This window comes from Chaetodon trifascialis, chromosome 20, assembly GCF_039877785.1.
Source record: "Chaetodon trifascialis isolate fChaTrf1 chromosome 20, fChaTrf1.hap1, whole genome shotgun sequence".
NCBI classification, from domain to species: Eukaryota; Metazoa; Chordata; class Actinopteri; order Chaetodontiformes; family Chaetodontidae; genus Chaetodon; species Chaetodon trifascialis.
The window spans coordinates 21,741,047-21,762,795 of record NC_092075.1 but is presented as its reverse complement, the minus strand read 5'-3'; the positions used below and the strand labels follow the sequence as shown (position 1 = coordinate 21,762,795).

General features: G+C 41.1%; 1 protein-coding gene across 1 annotated transcript; it reads left to right on the top strand.

Annotated features, from left to right (window-relative positions):
- Positions 1-678: 678 nt before the first annotated feature.
- LOC139348900 (folylpolyglutamate synthase, mitochondrial-like) lies at positions 679-19,967 on the top strand. Its single transcript, XM_070989292.1, has 15 exons — positions 679-828; positions 5,122-5,250; positions 5,460-5,513; positions 5,841-5,905; positions 6,782-6,896; positions 9,844-9,921; positions 10,320-10,381; positions 13,063-13,165; positions 14,343-14,420; positions 14,666-14,813; positions 15,332-15,415; positions 15,797-15,947; positions 16,598-16,673; positions 17,501-17,567; positions 18,317-19,967. The coding sequence occupies exons 1-15, from the start codon at positions 679-681 to the stop codon at positions 18,682-18,684; spliced, it is 1,728 nt and encodes a 575-aa protein (XP_070845393.1). The 3' UTR covers positions 18,685-19,967.
- The last annotated feature ends 1,782 nt before the right edge of the window (positions 19,968-21,749 follow it).

Here is a 21,749-nt window from a genome sequence, read left to right as displayed (position 1 = left end):
GCGACACCTGGCGATCCGGAGGAATAATACCTCACCTGCAAAAATGCACATAGGAGGTAATGACACTTGCACGACTGGAGTTGATGTTAATGTTTCATGTATCATGTATCTATGTGTCCCTTTTGTTCCAAAAAGGCAAAATGTACATAGGTCATGTTTTTTTTTTTTGTTTGTTCATTCTCCAGTGTGACAGTGTGAGTATAAAGTTTAGTTTAGATTTTGTGGATATTACAGTGGCTGTAAAATTAACATACATGTAAAAACAACACTAAACTAAACTAAACTAAATTAAACTAAACAAAACAACCAAAAAAATATGACATTCACAATTTTTTAAAATATGTTAAACTTCCCTTTTATTACATAATGACCTGACAGTTGTCTTATTTTCTTTGCTCAGTAAAAATAAACGTTAATGTTGGCCATGTAAAATGGCATGAGCGACATTACATTTAGAAAATATTTGAATAATTTTCAATATTCAAGCAATATAGAAAATAATACAATTAGTTAGTTGTGTGTTTTGCACATACAAACCCCCAGCCCACATACACTTGTAATAAATAGAAATAAGACGAAGCTGGTTTCTGAACAGCGGGGAGGGTCTCTGCGTCATCACGTAATGTGAAAAGACCGTCCCATATTTGGTTCCAGCTTCCTGTGACAGCACGAGACCTCATGATGGTGTGCATGTCGCGCGTTTTGCAAAGGGGTTCCGCGTATACCGCGCGGCTCCGAAAGAAGGACTGGGTGTGCAGGTTGGCGGGCCTTTCAGTCAGACACTATAGCACCAAGACGGCACCTCAGATCCCAGGCATGGAGTACCAGGTAAGCTGTACAGTCTTTTCTACCCGTCTTGGCAGCGGCTCCTAGCCAGCTAGCTAGCCACCATGTGCTAGTTTGACAAGTTTGTAACACAACTCTGAGTGACTGCACAGTTATGAGACGGATAGAAACATGGCTGACAGAACCACACGAAACTACAGAAACTTTAGGTGGCGTTGTCATCTGAGCCAAGTGATCACAAGCTGGACATTAGCTGATGGCTGCTGAGTGACTGCTAAGAAAAGTTACAGTCTGAACAGAGCAGGTAGGCTACTGTCAGCTGTGTTATCCGCTGCTTGCCACGCTGACTGCCTGAACGTCAGAGTTCCACGAATGTGCTAACACGTGGGATAAATCTCTTTTCTGATGCCATATTTGAGACTTTGACTTCGGACAGTTTTGTAAGTTTAAGTTGCCGTTTACTTCTTCTGGGCGTTGAGTTTTCTTATAACTTAATAGAAGTCACATTACTTATTGTATTGTAAGTGCTCTATAAGCAAACAACTGTCAACACAGTCACCAGAAAGGCACTGACTTATCCTCACTTGTTGCAGCTAAACTTTAATGCAAATAGCGATGATACAGTCGCTGTCTATCTTCATAAATGTCACAATACTGCCAATCTTTGCTTTATATCAAGGCTAATGCTTTTGTTTGTTTTATGGATACGTACTTCGCAATTGAAATTTGATGCTGCCATTATTGATGGCTATTCTGTCACAGCTAGTTAGGTCTGGAACTAAAAATGATTTCCATTACTGGCTGATCTGACAGTTATTTTTTCGATTCGTGGTTTGCTCCTTGTCTGACTTGTTTGGTCAGATGTCTGTCACAGGTTACCAGAGCCCACACTGACATGTTCAGATGTTGTTGTTGTTTTGTCAATCAACTGTCCAAAACCCAAACACAACAATGTTAATAGAATATAGCATCAGGAAAACTATCAAATATTTGCATTTCTGAATTGTTGCATTTGTACATGGAGAATTTAGGAGTAATCAATTATCAAAATAGTTGATTAGTTTTCTGTAGATTGACTGATTGTATTTCTACATTCATCAATGCATTGGACACTCCAGCAGAAAGAGTGACAGCTCCTTACTAGTATTTTTCAGTTCTAATGGGATAAATCAGAATCAGAACAGTTGTCCTGTCCTTTTCAAAGCTATGGAACTGTCATGTACAGTAAATATGAAGCTACCACAAGCAGCTGGTCATCTTATCTTGGCATACAGAATGGAAATGGTTGGAAACAACTTGCTTGGCTCTGTCCAACAGTAACAAAATCCATCAACCAGGGCCTTTAATGCTCACTTAATCAATTGATTAACATGTTAGATCTCATTTGTTGTATCATAATGACTTCTGTCGCAGTGTCTCAAAGGACAAGGCTGATGTTATTCTGTATTTTTGTTTTGTAAACAAACCAATGTGTTAGTAAGCCTCTCAATACTTTGTGACTTCCTAGCCTGTCTGTAGCACTCAGCCCAAAGCCCATTTTCTCCTGTAATTTAGAATAATATGTACTCCACTCCACCACAAGTGCCATCACAGCTGGCAAGTAAGACAGACAGACCAAGAGCTTGTTTATTGGTATGAATGTGTCCTGGATGATCCAATCTCAAGTGGACAGCTCTCAGTATGTCAGTTCATACCTGACATTAGAATGCCTCTCTAGTGACCACTTGAGATCTGATCTCAACTTACACGCTCTATATGCAAACAGACATAAATCTTTCTGTTTTCAAAGAGACATTGTTGCTTTTAACTTGCAGCCCAACAGTACGTACCCAACACCCTGGGACAAATGGGAATGTTAGTTACACAAAGAAAGAAATAACTTGATTTATAACATTGTCAGAATTTACAAGATGGCCCAAATACTCAAGATTCTCTCACAGACAGTGTTTCATGAAGTGTATGTTTCCTTTAACACATCAACTTAACTGAACTTAACTGTTTTTTAGGTAGTCAGAGGATTTTCTCTATGGGAACCAAGAAGTAGCCAATACCAGTTACGGTTAACTTTATTTCTGAAACTTGACATGATAACTGTCCATAAAATGTCCTCTTTCATAAACGTGGTGTAAATAATGAAACGGTGTGTTCAAACAGCTGCTACATTTTGGCAGGTAAGACACACTGAAGACACAGAAAAGCCAACAAGCTGGTACAGCAATGCTGCAACAAAATGACTGTTTTGTTTACAAAGTAAAAAATTCAATTCAATTTCAGTTTTATTTATATAGCACCAAATCACAGCAGAAGTTGTCTCAGGACACTTTCCACATAGAGCTGGTACAGACCAAACTCTTTATGTACAGAGACCCAACAATTCCCTCATGAGGAAGCACTATACTTATGTGTGTGGTGTATGTACATATTGATAACAGATAGTGTATGTACGTAATACAGCACTATGGATGTGATAATAATGGAAGTATAACTAATAGTAGTAGCATTTGCAGTGGATGTCAGACAGGGCAATGACAGGAGGCATAGCTCTAACCCACAATCCAGGTTCAGCCACAAGCCATGGGAACCTGCGAGACAAGAAAGCACAAAAACTCCAGGGAAGAAGCTAAGTTAGTGACATGGCTTGGTAGGACATGGAAGAGACTTTAGCAACCATAAGTAAGTCTGCATTTTGGGAATGCAGTGTTTTAGTTGGGTAATCAGGTACCATGAGCTCTTTAAGATAAGATGGTGCCTGACCATTTATGGCTTTGTAAGTAAGGAGATGCATTTTAAATTTTATGAGTGGCTAATATCATAGAAATATAATCTCTCTTCCTAATTTTTGTCAGAACATGTGCTGCAACATTCTGGAGCAATACGAATTTTGGCAGCCTGAGAGTAAGGAATTTGTCGCTAACTTCAGATTTGTCAAAATGGAGCTGCCAATAATCAGAGTTGGTTTCTCAGCGGGTGTGTCACTGAGTGTGGAGAACCTGTTAGAACAACTTATTTCATTTCATGCGGAATTAACAAGGCATAAACTATTAAGAATTTGCCATAGCCGTTTTAGTTAGTTTTTCCTCACTCAACAAGTCAAAGTTGCACAATGTTTTAAGGGAATCTGGGGATATTGTGGTTACTAGTTCAATAGTGAAATCAGTTGAAACGGACTATATGTAAACAAACATCTGCTGATGATCTTTGGTAGATAAGAGAAGCTAAACAAATAATTTGCATGACAGTGAACCACATGGCAATCACACAGCATGTTTGTGATGTGTGTGACCTATTTACTCAGAGGACCATTGTTGAGTAGGCAGTTCTTCATGGTGGCCTAGGACACATTAGCATACACAAAGCTAAAAGAATGTAGCCATATGCATACCAGGCCCTCTAATGTGGCCTGAGCAATTGGATCTCATTGTGTCCTCAATGTGTCTTGGGTGCATTCAGAACTGCACATAGACATGTCCACTTCAGATCAGAGAGGAGGCATCATAATACTATGTGTCAACATGCTCCAAGAGATGTAATGCCCTGCTATGTTAGTGAGACGGACTAGGGAGAGATGTGCTGCAAGCCACCACCTCAACTTAACATCATTGTAATTTGCTGATATCAAACTTGGAGAAGAGAGAACACAAGTTAAATGATGCTGTTCCCACAATTCACGAGGGGGAGGCGGGGACCTTGGGTAATTACTGGGAGCCTATACAGCTTGTGTAGTGAGCGTAAAGGGCTGACTGGCTCTAATGTTCTTACTGTGGTGATCACTCACTGAAGAATTCCACCCGATACAGACTTTGACTGCTGCCAGACCATTGCTTATGTCAGACCCTGAGCATGAGTAGGACCTTAACCAATAATCATTTTCATTATTGTTGAATTTATATAATTCATATCAGAAAACACGAAACAGAAAATGTTTGTATCAGTGAATGCTTTGGATTGTTCCTCGAGAAATTCTTTTCTGTTGATAGACCAAACGATTAAGGTCATCTGTGCCCTAAACACTTCCAGGTCCAGCTTCAGGAAAAGTCTTCCTTTAACATTATGAGATGTGCTGCAAGATGATCAGGCCAGTGGAGTCATCTCATCACCTGATGGATAAGAGCTGAACTTAAATACAAGCTACTGTCAGACAGTCATGAGACCCTGACGCTCATTACCTTGTAGCTCTCATTGAACATGTGCATGTAAAATGAAAAAAGGTGACTGTATGGTTAATTCCATTCCATTATTTCCAGGATGTGTGCATGGAGTCTGCGCTTCTGTGCTGTGTAGATTATTTTAAGTGTGCTCTGGGTCTAAATATTTCCCTCTTTGCCTTTGCCGCAGGATGCCATTTGCACTCTGAACACACTACAGACCAATGCCAGTGCTCTGGAGCAGGTCCGGCAAGAGCGGAGCCACCCTCAGCTGCAGCTCCAGGCCATGATAGGCTTCCTGGAACGAGCCGGTCTCACAGTGAGTCAGATATGTCAGCTAATACAGAACACACGGCACATTTGTCACAGAACAGTGACGACTTCAAGAATAACAAATAGTGTTATTGTTGTCTAGGTGATAAAGAAACTCTTCCCTTTATCATACCTTATCTTATCTTATCTTGTGTGTGTGTGTGTGTGTGTGTGTGTGTGTGTGTGTGTGTGTGTGTGTGTGTGTGTGTGGCAAAGGTGGAGGATTTAGACCGTCTCAATATCATTCATGTAACAGGAACAAAGGGCAAGGTGAGCTGACTACACACACAAGCTGCTTGTGAGTGTTGTATATTTCTTTGCTGTTGTTTTAAAGGCCAGTCAGTAATAACCATACACGTTTAACACACATTCACACATAGAGCTAAAGAGTTTGGACTCTAGATATATAATGATGTGGCTAGCCTTTGTTAACATTTAGAATGTCCCATTAATACTTAGCTCTAAACTCTCATTATGCAAGCTCTGATAAAAGGTCATGCAAACATGTTTTCAAACGTGCGTTCATTCACTGAAGGAGACAAACTCTTGTGACAGCTTTATGAGGGTGGCCTCTGAGTGTTTGTGTTTATCTTTCAGGGCTCAACATGTGCATTCACTGAGCAGATTTTGAGAGGTTATGGCTTCCGCACAGGATTTTACAGGTAAGACTGCAGTGTCTTAATAAAACGTGCACTGTTTGATACAGAGGGCTGATGTTGCCAGTACATAGGCCTCATGCTTTTTGTTGCGTAGAGTATTGTAGTTTATAACAGCATCATTGCAGCCCATTTCGTGGCTGCCAGCTGTGGCGCTCTCACTAAATAGTGGAAAATCCATTAGTCACTTGAACACAAAAACATGGGAGAATAGGGTCCATAATCAGAAAATATGTGACCAGAATCTTTTCTGGGACATTGAAATCTTCCAGTCTCTATGGTGACCATGAATGTAATGTTACTGTAGCACAAATCTATGATGTTTCCCCTTCTGGTCGGAATCCACATATTGATGAAATGATGGCAGAACAGAGCTCTGGAATACTTAGCCAATCTAGCTTTTGCATCCTCAGCTACCAGCTCTACTGTTGCTTTGGTGTCTGTGTGACAACAAAAAGAGGAAATTCCCAGGGGAGATAGAGGGGACGCAGAGACACGGTCAGCATCTCCAGGGCAGGCTTACATTGTTAGCAGCAGCCCAGGTTTCCCATCATGCACTAGGAATTCTGAACTGACTAGGTACATTTGCTGTTTCATGTTCCAAAATGCAAATGTTAGTTTTTGTTAGTGTCAGTTATGTGTCTGTGTAGAACATAGTCAATTATGCTTTAGAAAGACAAAGCGTGTTTCCTTTGAAGTAAGACATACAGCCAGTTAATGCACAGGAATGTACTATTTTAATATGTGTCAAATGTAATAACAGAAATTAAACATTAACATTTAAAACAGGGAAAATAACAAGGTCAAGATCTGTATTTAAGCACCTTACCATGGTATTTTTTCCTTAATAATCTTGATTTGACATTTCCTTTTTGGTTGCAGTTCCCCACATTTGGTTCAAGTCAGGGAGAGGATTCGAATCAACGGACAGCCCATTGGAAAAGATCTCTTCACTAAATACTTTTGGCAAGTTTATGGACGGCTAGATGAAACTAAGGTAGGTCATGTAACAAGTATAGTTTTACAGCACAGCCCCCTCTCACTTTAAATCTGTCTGCTGTTTTAACAGGCCATGGCTACTGATTCACTTCAGTTAGTGAAAAGATTCAGAGGATTAACCTTTAACTGTCTAAAAGTAATGGTTGGCATTTCAGGCAATGATTTCTGTGGCATTTTACTCTGCTGTGCATCCTGTTTGTACTGCCAGCCTGAGCTTCAGCCTCAGCTGCGTAATATCAGTGTCACAGGTTGTAATTGAGTCCAATAGAAAAAAGACCCCTCGTGAGGATGAGCATGACCTTCATGTGACAGCACACTTTGGCCACTTTACCAGTGTTTAGTCTGCAGTGCCACCTGGACACAATCAAAGAAAGTATACAGTACAGTGAGAAATCTGGGATAAAAAGTGATAAAAACAGGACATTGAAGTTTAATTTAATTGGATATCAATTTTTCAGATTCCTTTTTTTTCTTGGCCATGTGGGGGCAGCGCACAAAGCTGTAAAAACACATGATCAGTCTATGAAGTTGATAAGGCAGTGGAACTTAATCATTCATTTGGACATGTGTTTGTGTCCACCTGATGAGTGTAAGTTCAATATTCACTCTCCACCAACAACATCTGGCTGTTTAACTGCTAAAAGCTCTGTAGAGCTGAGAGGAACTGCAGCATTAGATGATAATTCTCTTTGAGTTTGTCTCAACAAGCAATACCTTTCACATTGCACAAGGTCATGTGACATATTGTTTATATAATGATTAGTTTTTTGCTGCTATCTGTAGACATAGAAAATGTTTGATGTTAATGCAGTGGTGCTATCAAAAAAGACTGGCACTGAGATGAATTGGCTGAAAGTAAGCTCATAGACTGCACCAATTTTCATTTACTTTTGTCATTTTGTTTGCAAATGTGGAATGTAAAATTCAGACAATCATACGGTTGATAAGCAGTTAAATGATTCAATTTATGAATTTTCTTAAAGTAGGTATATGCAACATCTAGGCCTAGCATTTGCATTTGCAGCTGAGCTTTCTGCTGCAGACTGAAATAAAACTGGTAAGTGTCAGAAAGTGACTACACAGCTATACACAGACATTGATGTGCAGCAGAAGGAAGCAGTTCCATATGACCGTGATGTCATGTACTAATACTTGGGCTCATTCCTACGTCTCTGCTACAGGGGGATAAAGACATATGAGTCGTCATGGCCATACTCCAAGAAATGCATGCATATAAGTGAAACAGAGAAAATGTGTGTTCATGTGCTTGCTGTGCAACCCCAAGAAGAAGCTGCACACACACACACACACACACACACACACACACACAGACACACACACACACACACACACACACACACACACACACATAAACCTAGATGAACATGCACACACTCTCAACACCTGCTTTTTGTTATTACTTGCAGCATTTTTTTTGTTCTTTTTCTTTATTTTTATTTTATTTTTTTACTGTAGAATAACTAGGAGCTCAGCTCACTACACTTTCTTAGTAAGCAAGTAGCTCATAATGTAGGTTAATTAGTAAATGTAATATGAATCATTTTCAGAGTTAGACAAGGGGCACAATTAGGCTTCTCAACAGCATTTATTTGGCAGATGTAAGTGCAATAGTGAGTGTCTCTGAAGTACAATGACATACAGCAGCAACCGACACACATACCAATCCACCGCAGTAAAGGAGCCTTTCTTGTCCCAACAAAACCAGCTGAACTTGTGTTGCAGTATGAAGTGTGGAGATAACATTTGGTCAGGATATTGAGACAACACAAAAAGCAACGTGACACAACAGTTTCCCACATCCAACCAGCAAAATATACAGTAAAACAACATAAAAATGTCAAAACTTGTACGTTCTAAGTTTGAAGTCTGTATTGATCCATCCGTTAGCTTCAGTTTTGAAGTGAATCTTGCTCTGTATTGGTCCTCAAAGCAGTCCGAAGTAAAATGATTAGGACACACTTACAGCCTAATAGTTTTCCAGCTGTTGTGGTGGGGACATTCCCTTTTTTTCTTCTAGTTTCTGTCTCTCCCTGAGTATTTCTCTTACTTTCTGCTGTACATGTTTAGGTCCATTTGGACCTTTCAGTTCTTTCTTGTTTTTGGTCTTAGAACTGTTGGACTTCAATATAGAGGCCGTCTTTTACTCAGAACTGATTCAGGGACTGATTCAGTGAGAGCAGGTCACAGCTCTCCAGGTTGGTGCTTGGCTAACATCATCCTTATCTAGTGTATTGCACAGATGGTCTTGCCACTGTCAGACAAGTTGGTTTGCCACCAACAGACACCACAGAACATTATCCCTTTAGCTTTGCTGTGACGCAGTCAAATTCATCTCTCCAGCTGTTGACAACTTTTCATATTTGACATGCACCGTGCAGTTGTAGTTAGTTCCTCTTGCTGCTTTCTCTGGCACTTGGCTGGGCTGCAGAGCCTCATGAAACATTGGTGCCACTGTTCTTCTGAGGTAAAATATTTGCGAGTGATTCCTTCTCTGTGGAATATTTGGACTGGCTGCTGATTGGTGACGTAAGGCATTCAGAGTTGAATGTATTGTGGGGGAAAATGCATTTGTATCACATCAGTATGCTGAATGTATTCATTTAACTAAATAGCAGAGTTGTAAGTGGCACATAATGTGAAGACACTTTTTTTAATGACTTTTCACTTGTTTAAGGGACCATGTAAGTTTGGCATCTACTTACCCTACACAAAAATCCACTTGTCCAGGACAAGTGTGCAAGCCTTAATGTCAAGCATTGAAAAGCATGAAAAAAGTAATCCAGATGATGGCTTACTTCTGTCATTTTAAATCATAACTTCATAATATGACGAGCATAATATGACTTTTGCATCAACTGGTCTATATTATTGCATACGAAACTTTGAAAACACTATGATGCAGTCATTTTTTCCCCTCTCTTCAGGATGCCCATGGAGGGACAATGCCAGCATACTTCCGTTTCCTCACCATCTTGGCCTTCCATGTGTTTCTTCAGGAGAAGGTACGCTAGCAGGCCGCTCTTGAGGATAATACATAACTTCAAAACATATCATTTGGCACTGAAATGCTTGTGCAGCTGGTCATATACAGCAAAGTTCCAGCCATTCAGTTTGAATACGTTTCTGCTGGTTTCTGGCCTGTAGAAAACCTGTTCTGTTCAGAAATCAGGCCTTTTCTTTGCATGTGCAACATCACAAAATCTCAAAGATTGTCTACAATGGAAGAGGTTCATCTTTTGGGAAAGTTTCCAGTCTGACATGTTGTTGAGATGTGCTGCTCAGGATGAGTATGTTGGATGTATGGACTGATCAGCTATCACTATCCTCGGGCCACAAGAGGGACAACAAATTTTACTACTGAAAATTTCTGACTTTCCTTGGATCTCTCTTCTTTGTCCAGGTGGATTTAGCTGTAATTGAAGTTGGGATTGGTGGAGCATATGACTGCACTAATATTATAAGGTAAGACTCTCATGTATAAAGCTGCTGTTGATTGTGACTGACTCACCTCTTTCAGGATGAAAGTAGTGAAGTAAAATTTGATTATTTTTACATTCTTGATCACACATTTAATTCAACTTGATATCATTTTGTAGTTAAATGACTTAAGTTTCAGAACAGACTTCAGATCAGACACAAAGATTGTAAAAGATTAGTGTTAATATGTTGTGTGTTAGAGAATGAACGTTGAGATGTGGTTGTGCTCAACTGACGTCCCTTTGATATACACACACACACACACACACACACATACACAAACACACACACACACACACACACACACACACACACACACACACACACAGAACAGCTGTAATATATTTTATGATTACATTTTGGACTCAATAAAGGACAGTTGTAGTATCGCAATAAAAGATGCTTGATAAACATTTTCAACCTTGATCAGAGTGCTGAGAGCACTTCAAGGAAGTTGAGTGTTGATACAGAGCCTTCATTGTTGTAGGCAGTTTAACGCTACATACAATATTATTGTATGTGTTTTCTGGTTGAGAGCCAGACAAGTGCTAAATAAATCTATAAAATCTACAGTTTTGCCTCTCTGTGTTCTGTCACATGTTCTGGGGCCTCATTTATAAAACATTGCGTAGAATCCACACTAAAAGTGTGCGTACGCCCAAAAGCTGAAAATGGCGTACGCCAAAAAATATTCGGATTTATAAAACCATGCGTACTCACACCTGCACGCAATTTTCCCTTTATAAATCACACTCCACCTGGAGTGGATTGCGCAGATGGATTCACCTCACATCCCGCCCCAGACACACCCACATTTTACCATGAATGGTCAATGCAAAGTACCTCATGAATGTCTTTGCATATAAATATGCCTGCTGATCAATGGCATTTTACGTTCAATCATGGCAGAGAAAAGAAAAAGACATTTTATGGAGACTGAAATCGAGGTGCTTGTGGGTGAGGTGGAGGCCAGAAAGGATATTTTGTTTGGTGGTCACAGTAGTGGTGTCACGAATTTAAAAAAAAAAAAAAAAAAAGTGGCAGCACGTCGTCACCGCAGTGAATAGTTCCAGTGCCACAGAGCGATTTGTGGCAGAATTTAAAAAGAAGTGGTCGGATGTGAAGGTGGAGGCCAAGAAGAAAGTGGCATGGCACCTTTGAGGAGGCCGATGGCTCTCTCCACGACGGAGCCACATTGAAGCGCACCTCCTCTGCGGGTTAGTGAAGGGGGTGAGGTACAAATAATTTGTACATTGAGTGAATGCACATTCGGTTCACATAAGCAAATTCATTTTCACTCGGAGCCCTTATAGCAATGTGAGTGCAGTCAATTGCGCCGATTACATTTGGGAAACTGGACATTGCTGCAAATTGCCTTTTAATTTTGGCCTGTTCACCCACAGTGTAAGGAAACCTGATGTATCGACTGGTCATTTTTATAATGCCATCCAAAACGGCTGGCATGATGGCGCTGAGGGATGGCTGCGATATCCCAGACCTAAGGACATAATTTAGCTGAATTATATCATACCCAAAAGGGGCTTTAGACAGACGATGTAACATTATATAATATTAATCATATCAAACACTTACCTGTCGGCTAATTCCCGCTGAAAGGAGCCAGTCGCCATGAACCCCAGAGTGGTCAGCACCTTCGATATGCACTGGGATGGCGGGTGGGTCTATCTAACACTGGGCCCAGTTCAGCACATAGATCCAAGAGCACCGCTCTAGGGAATCTAAATCGGCTTATTAGCCAGTCATCATCATGGGCCAGGAAATCTCCGTGGTCCCTAAAACTTCTCTCCATCCTGATCCTACCATTTGCGTGATCTTCCAGCAGTGCCAGCGCATCCATTGTGCAGCATTACGCACGAGTGTCACCGCACTGTTTATATGCTTACTCAGCAAATTGAATGATTGTTACACACCTTGTCACAATTAATACTAATCCATCAGTGCCATCCACTGCTCTGTATCATTTGAAGATGGAAGTATGATATATGAACATTGTGCATAGAGTAGTAGGCCTAACGGCTCACTAAAGGAACACATCTCACTGCAGACTTGGGTGTTTAAGATTACGCAGGTCTATAAGTCTGATATGTGATGACATTAAATGTATGAGATCAATCTGGCTTCAATTCACCACCTCACCATCTGCACCGCCAGTTCCCCCTGTCTCCAAAATGTTCGTACGCAAGCATCAAAGTTGGCGTACCGATGCGCGCTAAGTTTATTTTTTATAAATCACAACCTTTGCGTAGGAAGTTGCGTACGCAACTTTCAAGCCCCGTTTTGTGCGTAAGCAAGTTTTATAAATGAGGCCCCAGGTCCTTTGGCAAAAGGTGCATACATATGATCGCATGATCATTTGAAATTGGCGGTAGAGGCTTGCTGAAATGCCTTCAGAAAGCATGTTTGCCGTGTTTTGCAAAGTAAACTATAAGTCAGTACTAACTCTAAGTCACTCAGTGCATTTACATGCACTTATGTAAACCAGGTTACACATGCAGTAGGCTTGCTTATTTATTGCCAGTTGCACACTGAAGTGCACTGTTGCACTAATAGTTACTGTCACCATAAAGATTTTTTGTTAACAACTTAATCAGTGTTGTAATAAAACGTTACCAGTGTTTTTCACCTCTGTGGTTTTGGGTCAACAGGAGGCCGTGGGTGTGTGGTATCTCCTCTCTGGGTATAGACCACACCCAGATTCTTGGTGACACCATTGAAAAGATCGCCTGGCAAAAAGGAGGCATCTTCAAGGTGTGTTGGCTGCACACATCACGAATGCACCATTGTGCTCAGATTAAATATTAACATACAGGTTACAAAAGATCCAAAAAGTTACTCAGGGGCTGCCTCTTAGCTTTTTGGTCCTTTTGGTGGTCTTCATCAGCAGATGGAGTGTGCTATGTTGTCATGGAGCTGGATGCTCAGTTTTCAGTTTTTGAGTTGATTTTGCTGTAGCTTGGGTAAAGCCATGCTGACCAAATGGTACATGGTCATAAAAACTTAGCAAGCCCCATCCACCAGAGTGTGTGAGCAGAGTACAAGTGAGTGGGGAACATGAGCAGAAGGACTTTGGCTGGAGGGCAGAGCAGACAAGTTGGAGCATTGCCTTATCTCCTCCATGCACCACTTACCATGAGTTAGAAGTGAAAAAAAAGTTTGCCTTTTGACTTTTGATATGGCTGCTGCGGCGTTATCAAAAGGTCTTTGGTCATGTTATTGACCATGTGGGCAGTTTGTTTTCCAGCCAAGCCTGTGTGGATTATAGGGTAATATGTTTTTTTTGAGTACATTTATTGTTCAGTTTGTGGGAGGAGAGAGACCTCATAAAGAAGGAGTGAAGCAATTTCATTGTTAAAATTGAAGTTGAGTTGAGTTGGTTTGTGATATATTAAAAGAAATGAAATGATGTGTTTAAAGTAGCCTCAGACAGAACCAGACGAATCTGCTGAGGTCATGTTTTATTTGTGAATTAGTTGCCTCGTTAGCTGCCTCGTGTTTAAGCTAAAATACAACTTTCTTTTTCCTTTTTGGGAGCGAACAGTGAGTGATTTGAGTAGAGCGAGGTGCAGTCTGAGTTGAGCACAGAGCGATGTTGAGTAGAGTGGCCTGGAGCAGCTTTGAGCGAGGCAGCGGAGGAAAAGAACAGCTCCATTCATATGCTGTGTCATCTCCTGATGAAGATCGTTAGATGCGTATGAAAGCACTTGGAAAAGTCAGTAAATGAATCTTGAGTCATACTTGAGTCATTTGTTTTTTGTGAAACTTTTTGTTTTCAAGGTGAAATATATACATATTGAATTCTTCATACTTGAGTTCAGACTTGGTGGAGAGACATTAAAGTTGTTTAAAATGCTCAGTATACAGTGTTCTTCTACTTCTCCACTGCTCTGTCATCTAATTGGCTGTCAATCATGTAATGTGTTTTCAGCCAGGGGTTCACGCCTTCACAGTCAAACAGCCAGAAGATGCGATGGCGGTGCTCAGGGACAGGGCCAAGGAGATAAGAGTAAGTGACCACTCAGACTAATATATTGTTTTCAGTCAGAGATTTATGGTGTCTGACAAAGGCAACGACCGACTGCAAATACAGACGCAATACGAAGTGCAGAACATGCAAACTCTGAGAACAAATTCAGCAGAACAACACTGCAGATCCACTCAACATGACGCAGCCACCGTAGAGATTGCTCAGTGAAATGTATCTCTCCTCCAGCTGCTGAGGGTGATGAACAGTCTAACCTGTTGTTCTAGTGTCCTCTGCGGGTGTGTCCAGAGCTGGAGGACTACCAGGCAGACTGTGGAGCTTTGCATCTGGGCCTGGCCGGGAAGCACCAGCACTCCAATGCCTCCCTGGCCCTTCAGCTGAGTCACACTTGGCTGCAGAAAAGATGGTTACCAGGTGGGTCGGTGTGTTTAACTGTTGAACTATGTGTCAATGGCAAGAAGGACATTAGAAATCCAAAAATGAAAGAGTTCGACTTCATAACACAGTGAAGCTATCTCTATTTGGGACAGAAGACGTGCAAATTAGGCAACAATTATATCTGAATAAACACCCAACCCACTTTCTTGTAAACATCACTACAGCAGTGTGGCTCAGACGACACAAGACCACAGCAGCACAAGATAAAACACAAAGAGATGAATTGCATGTCATGTTCCTCCTTAAAAATGCTCTAATCAAGGTATAGGGTATGGTTTAATAAAACCACAGAAAATAATTCTTGAGCTAATTTGAAGTTGTTGCAGAGCATCGTAGCTCTTTCCATAAATGTCCTGTTGTCTCTGAATGTAGCTGTAACTGACACCAATGACACCTGAATAGGCAAAAAAGCCGAGACACTAATAGACAGCATTCTTGTGTATTCCATCTCTAAAAAGGTTTCAGTGTTGTCTTCATGTGTCCTCATTCCACAGATAAAAGCTTTTCCACAACCAGTGTCGAGACCACAGGTGTACTTCAGGTGACTTCCTTCAAGCCCAGCCCCATCATGGTCAAAGGTGAGTCCTGAAGAATGAACAGTCATGGTTGATAAGAGCAAAATTAGGGCAAAGATCATTGCCTTGCTGGATCCCTGACTAAGCTAATTCAGTATGTTGGCATTTGACAGTTAAAATAAAGAGTTAAGACTGAGCAGTGACGGTCAGTGAAGCACATCAGGACGTTTGCGAACATGATGTTTCTGTTTCTGCAGCATGAGCAGCTGTGAAAGCAAACAAGAACATTTGTTTGACTTGACATATATCCCTCTTAAATGCACCTAAATATGTATAAATTAATGCATTAGAAAGTCATATTGTTATGATATTTGTGAATCAAACATTGAACAGTCCCCAGGCTAAATATGATGTCATCCACTATGGTTGTGTGTTTGGTCTCAGGGCTGGCAGACACAGAGTGGCCCGGAAGGAATCAGACTCTGAAACATGGAACAGTTACCTACTTCCTGGATGGAGCTCACACCATGCGCAGTATGAATGCCTGTGTAGACTGGTACAGAGAGACTGCAGCCCAGCATGAGAGGAATGCAAGGTGAATGTCTGATCAGGACACTTGATGTATCAGTGAAGAGAGTGAGCACTATTCACTGCACCTCCTGTAACAATGGTGTGTAAAAGACTCAGTCCTCATAATACGGAGCCTTCATACAGTAATGAATCTTTTAGTGTTTTGTTATGTAAAGGATTACATGTTACAGTGTAATAGGTAAATGCAGTATGACCACATCTGCATAACATAACCCTTCCAATTTAAAAATGTGTTTTGTTTAGCACTGGTATGTAAGAAAGAGGAAGAAATGTTGTTGATAGACCCACAGTACTGATATCTGGGCGCTCTGTACCAAACAGATTGAACAAACAGCCATGGGAAGCACTCCACACACTGTTGACTTAAGGAGTAGCACCTTTCACTAGAGGGGCCGCATGTTTAAAGTGTCAGCTGAGGACAACATGGAAATTGTTTTTAGGTGAAGTTGTAGTCCAGCTGGCTGATAGTCCAGATTGGTTTTTAAGATGTGAAGTGAGTCTGGTAAATTGGAAATCTGTTGTTTCTAGTTGTTTATGGCCCAGAGTGTCTGCCTGTGTCTTAATCACTGACAGTCTGTGTATTTACTATACAAGCACTTTTGTTAAAACAGCAGAACAATACTGATGTAAAACCTTTACATATTTGTGTCGTAGCGGACCTGTGGCCAGAGTTTTGCTGTTCAATGCCACAGGAGACAGAGACTCAGCAGCCATGCTTAAACTACTGGTGGTAAGTACAGCTGCCTCCTGCAGTACAGCTAATCTGGCCATTGCTTCAGCTGTTGAGCAGAATGCTGTTGTGTGTATGGTTGTGTGTATATGGATGTCACATATATGATTGTAAAATGTAGAAACTATACTGTTGCTTAGTTTTCTTTTTTTGCCATTTCAGTTACTTTCCCATTTTTTCATATTGTGTATATTGATATTTTAGAAATATATATTCGAATGGAGTTTATTCCCCATTTTAATTGTGACTGTAAGTATGCTGATAAATCTAGTGTTTTTCTTAAGAATGAGGCAGATGTGAATGGGCAAATGCATGTCTCTGATTGGCTCTTAATGCTGATCATTGGAGAGCTCATCAAGCTAAGAATAACTTGATGAGCTCCCTTCACTGTAAGTAGAAATGAATTGCTTGGTAATGTGTCTTATTCTTCACCCTCAGCAAACAAATTATTTGTTATATTCCTATGTTGACCATTTTAAAGCATTCTTTGTTTTAAAAGTTTAATAATATAAGGCTCTGCAGATTCAACACAAAAGTTGAATGTATTCATGAGGAGCCCTCAGAACTCAATGCACTGTAGCTTAAGAAAACACATGCAAAACATCTTCACTAATTTGACAATGTTGTAGTGTGTTAAGCTCTCAGGGCCACTGTGGAAGTACGAATGAAGCCTTTTTCATTTTGAAAAACTGTAATGGATCCAGAAACCTCCCTGTTTAACCTGGTTTGGAGATCAATAGCAGAACATCATTTTGTTTTGCTCTGGCAGCATCTTCTCCTGTCTGAGCAAACATTTATGTTGGGGTTTTTTTTGTGTTTCTTTTCAGCCATGTCATTTTGATTTTGCTGTGTTCTGCCCAAACATCACTGAAGCCATCTCTTCTTGTAATGCAGGTGAGATCAGCTGACATTAAGCTCTATCTTAAAGAATGAAAAGACAGTGAACCACTGTGCCAGTGTTCTTTAGCCCTTCTACAAATCACATGTAGTTTTCACAGCTGCTAATTTTCCAAAAAGATTCTATGGGGTTGAGATCAATTTCCTTCCTCTGGACAGCCAGCGGTTGATTGAAAGGGATAGTGGAACATTTGTGCCTTCATACATATATATATAGGAGTAAGAAGATTGATCTGTGCATTAAGGCTCGGTTAGCCTAGCTTAGCATGAACACTGGAATCAGGGGAATAGCAAGCCTGACTTCATAAAGATCAAACCAAGTTGTATCTCATTTGTTTAATCTATACTCAGAGTTTGTGGTTTCATTGGGTCGTGCATTGGAACATTTTCTCTGGCTACAGTGGGGATGTCTCGATTGTCAGTAAGCTTATGATGTGATATTTGTTTCTGCACACTCACTAAACCTGGCAACCTCACTGTGACAACCATACTTCAGGAGGTGCACACAGTCATCATTCCAGCTGACTGTTATGCAAGAAATAGTTGAAGCACATAAAAAACAAATGAACATATTTCCCCAAATTTTGAACGACTGCTTTTATACAAGGGAGACCTTAAAATAGCTACCAGTCCTCTCTGTAATACCGGAGCTTGACAGTGTAAATTATTGAAGTGGTTTTGTGTTACCCAAAAATTAAAAACAGAACAACTATGAACTTAAATGAGTCATTTTTCAATCCTCTCAGACCAGCAGAACTTCAATGTCTCAGTGGAGAACATGCTGACCCGCTGCTTGGATAACGAAAGGAGCTGGCGTCTCCACAACAGCCACAACGGCACACAGCTGCTCATCGAGGACAGCCTGCCCCTGGCCCCTGAAAAGAAAACAGAGACCCTGGTCTTCCCTTGCATCCTCAGCGCCCTCCAGTGGATCACTCAGGGCAGGGATTCAGTCGTGGTAGACCCAGCCAAGACGGTCTTTCCAGTTAAACCCAGTATCATGGCCAAAGCTGCTCCGCTCTGCGAAGTAGCCGAGATCCACGTCCTCATCACTGGAAGCCTCCACCTGGTGGGAGGAGTACTCAAACACCTTGACCCAGCGTCCTCCAATTAAATGGACCATGTGAAATTTAAGTTAGTTAAACACAGTTGAAATAATGTGTGGGTGCTCTGCTCATATCTGATGTCCGTGAAGACTTGAAGTCATCCAGGACATGGTTGCTCATATACACATTTACCTTCGTGTAAATGCGTAAAACTGTTTCTGTCTATAGATGAGGCTTTTGTGAAACTAGCTTTTTGGACAGTCAGGTGTTTACCTGAATGGGATTACAGTAGCTGCACCCAGGTATTGTTGTTGTCTTGGTTGCTTCCCTAGACTGACTGATGCTGTGAGCCCACTAGTTAGGACCAAGGCAGCTAAAGCCTCACAGCAGCCTCAGCTTCACCCAGAGCCTTACAGACAGCCACACAAACACGTGGAGCTCATGTCTCTAGTCTTAACTTGAAGCCAAATATGTTTACATGAACCGCAGATGCTACATTCATGTACTCAGCAATGTACACTTGAGTTGGATAAACTGGGACTGTGTGTGCTTAAGTGATCACTGATGCCACCAGGATCAACTGGAGTGGTGTGATGGTGATTACGTTATATTACATTTATACAAAAACTGCAGATTAACAGGCACCAAAAAGTGCTACAAAGACGACATGGAGTTATACATTTACTGCTTTTTTACTTACGTATTTGGAACACCTGAGTATTACCTTTCACAGTTGTTAAAATTAAAGTCATTTTGCACGGTTTCTACTTTTATTTGGTCAGGATTTGTGTATTTGCTTCATACACAAGGCCTACTCATCTTTGATGTAGAAGTGCAAATACTCTCTCACTAGTGTTTGCATCAGATGAATTCATGTAACTGTCAGTCAAATTCGGTGTAGTCAGTTTTACCCTGGAATTGTGAAAGTATTTAAATGATCCTTAATTTAAATTTGTATGATCTTACTGCAACATGTAGTTATTTTATGTCTGTATAATGGTAAAGATATTGAAAATATGCTTATCATGTTGTCACGGCGATCCATCCGTTAAGGCCAACAGAGGTCATAAGCTATACAGTCACATTCATTTACCCTGTAACTTCAAGTGAGTTGTCACTGACCCCACTCAAATGTTCACATGGACCCAACAAAATACACTTAAAGGAACTTGTCACTTGTAATTGGTGAAGATGAAATCTGCTCCCATGTAATTGAGTCAATTTAAAAATCTAGAATGGAAATTGTGTCCAGCGTAGTTTGGAATATTTCTTGGTCCCTGTGAAAATTAAACTTAATACAACGTGTTCTTCTTTATTTGTTGTACTTGATAATAAAAATGTAACCTATTAACTTTTAGAGAATATGTCCTATTTACTACCCATCTATCTATCTATCTATCATCAGAAAGAGATAAGTTATGTTCAGGAGCATGTTAATGTTCAAATGGTAGTTTATGGACGAGAGTACTTTGAACAGGCTGCTCTCAGTTATATTGTGGAAACGCTGTGAACACACCTCCAAGTTCCATCCCATGATAGCACAGGCAGGCTGGATGATTTTACAGCTCAAGTGGCTGAAACTCCAAATAAAGTAAAAAACAACAATCAAACAAATACAATGACTATACTATAAAATACTGTCAACATGAATAGTGTAAAAAGAATAGAAATGTAATGACAATACAGAGCATTAAAACAAGGTGGGAAATGAAGAACAGACGAGAGGAAAAGTAGTGACATTAAAACATCCATCCATCCATTTTTTATACTGCCTATCCCTTTCGAGGTTGCAGGGGGGCTGGAGCCTATCCCAGCTTCAACGGGCGAGAGGCGGGGTACACCCTGGACTGGTCGCAGGGCAACATGCAAAGACAGACAACAATTCACACTCACAGGCAATTTAGAGTCACCAATTAACCTAATGAGCATGTTTTTGGTCTGTGGGAGGAAGCTGGAGTACCCGGAGAGAACCCACGCATGCACGGGAAGAACATGCAAACTTCACACAGAAAGGCCCGACCAGGGAATCGAACCAGCAACCTTCTTGCTGTGAGGCACGCGCACTACCTGCTTGCGGCACCGTGCCGCCCACATTAAAACATCTAAAGGTTAAATCAGACTGCACAGAGAGGATCGTATTAGTGTATGGTCAATCCCTGTCCAAGAAAGAGAGGGAACGCTGTTTGGTGCTGGATGTTAAATCTGTGCAAAACCCAAGTGTGAAAACACAGTTCACATTTTTACAGGGGGTAATGGACCAAACTGTTTCTTGACTGGGTCAGCCAAGAAACAGTGATGTCATCTGATTGTCAGTAAGAAAGTGTTTAAACACATCAGCAAAAATGTGCAACTACACCTTTAAATCTTTTAACCCTTTTCTGATAAAGCAAGTCTGCAAGTGTCATTCTTTTGAACAGGGTGCAAGAGTAAGAAGGAGACCTTCACAAACTCAGAGGCTGAAGTCCTGCTGTCAGATAATTAGATCAAACCATTTCTAACAGTGTCAGTGGTGGAACTGAGGGACCTGCTGCAATCAGGGAATGTTGAAGTTCTCCAGTGCTGCTCCTGCTGTGCCAGAGGGCTCAGATTGAAAAAGAAATGATATTACAAGGTCTGTATCTGTATTAGAGGAGGATTAGAGTGTGCTATAAGAGGGGATGCAGTATTGTCAGACTTTACAGCAGATGATCTTGCCATGGGTAGTGACTTAGGAGTCAGACATGACGTAATCTGTCATTTTCTTCTAGGAGGCCTCGTCAGAGATCTTCAGTCTAAATTAGTTTGAATGAAAATGTCTTTAGGGCTGCACGGTGGTGCAGCAGGTAGTGCGCATGCCTCACAGCAAGAAGGTCGCAGGTTCGATTTCCAGGTCGGGCCTTTCTGTGTGAAGTTTGCATGTTCTTCCCGTGCATGCGTGGGTTCTCTCCGGGTACTCCGGCTTCCTCCCACAGACCAAAAACATGCTCATTAGGTTGATTGGTGACTCTAAATTGCTCCTAGGTGTGAGTGTGAATGGTGTGTGTATGTGCCCTGCGACCGGTCCAGGGTGTACCCCACCTCTCGCCCGTTGACAGCCGAGATAGGCTCCGGCCCCCCTGCGACCCCGAAAGGGATAAGCGGCATAGAAAATGGA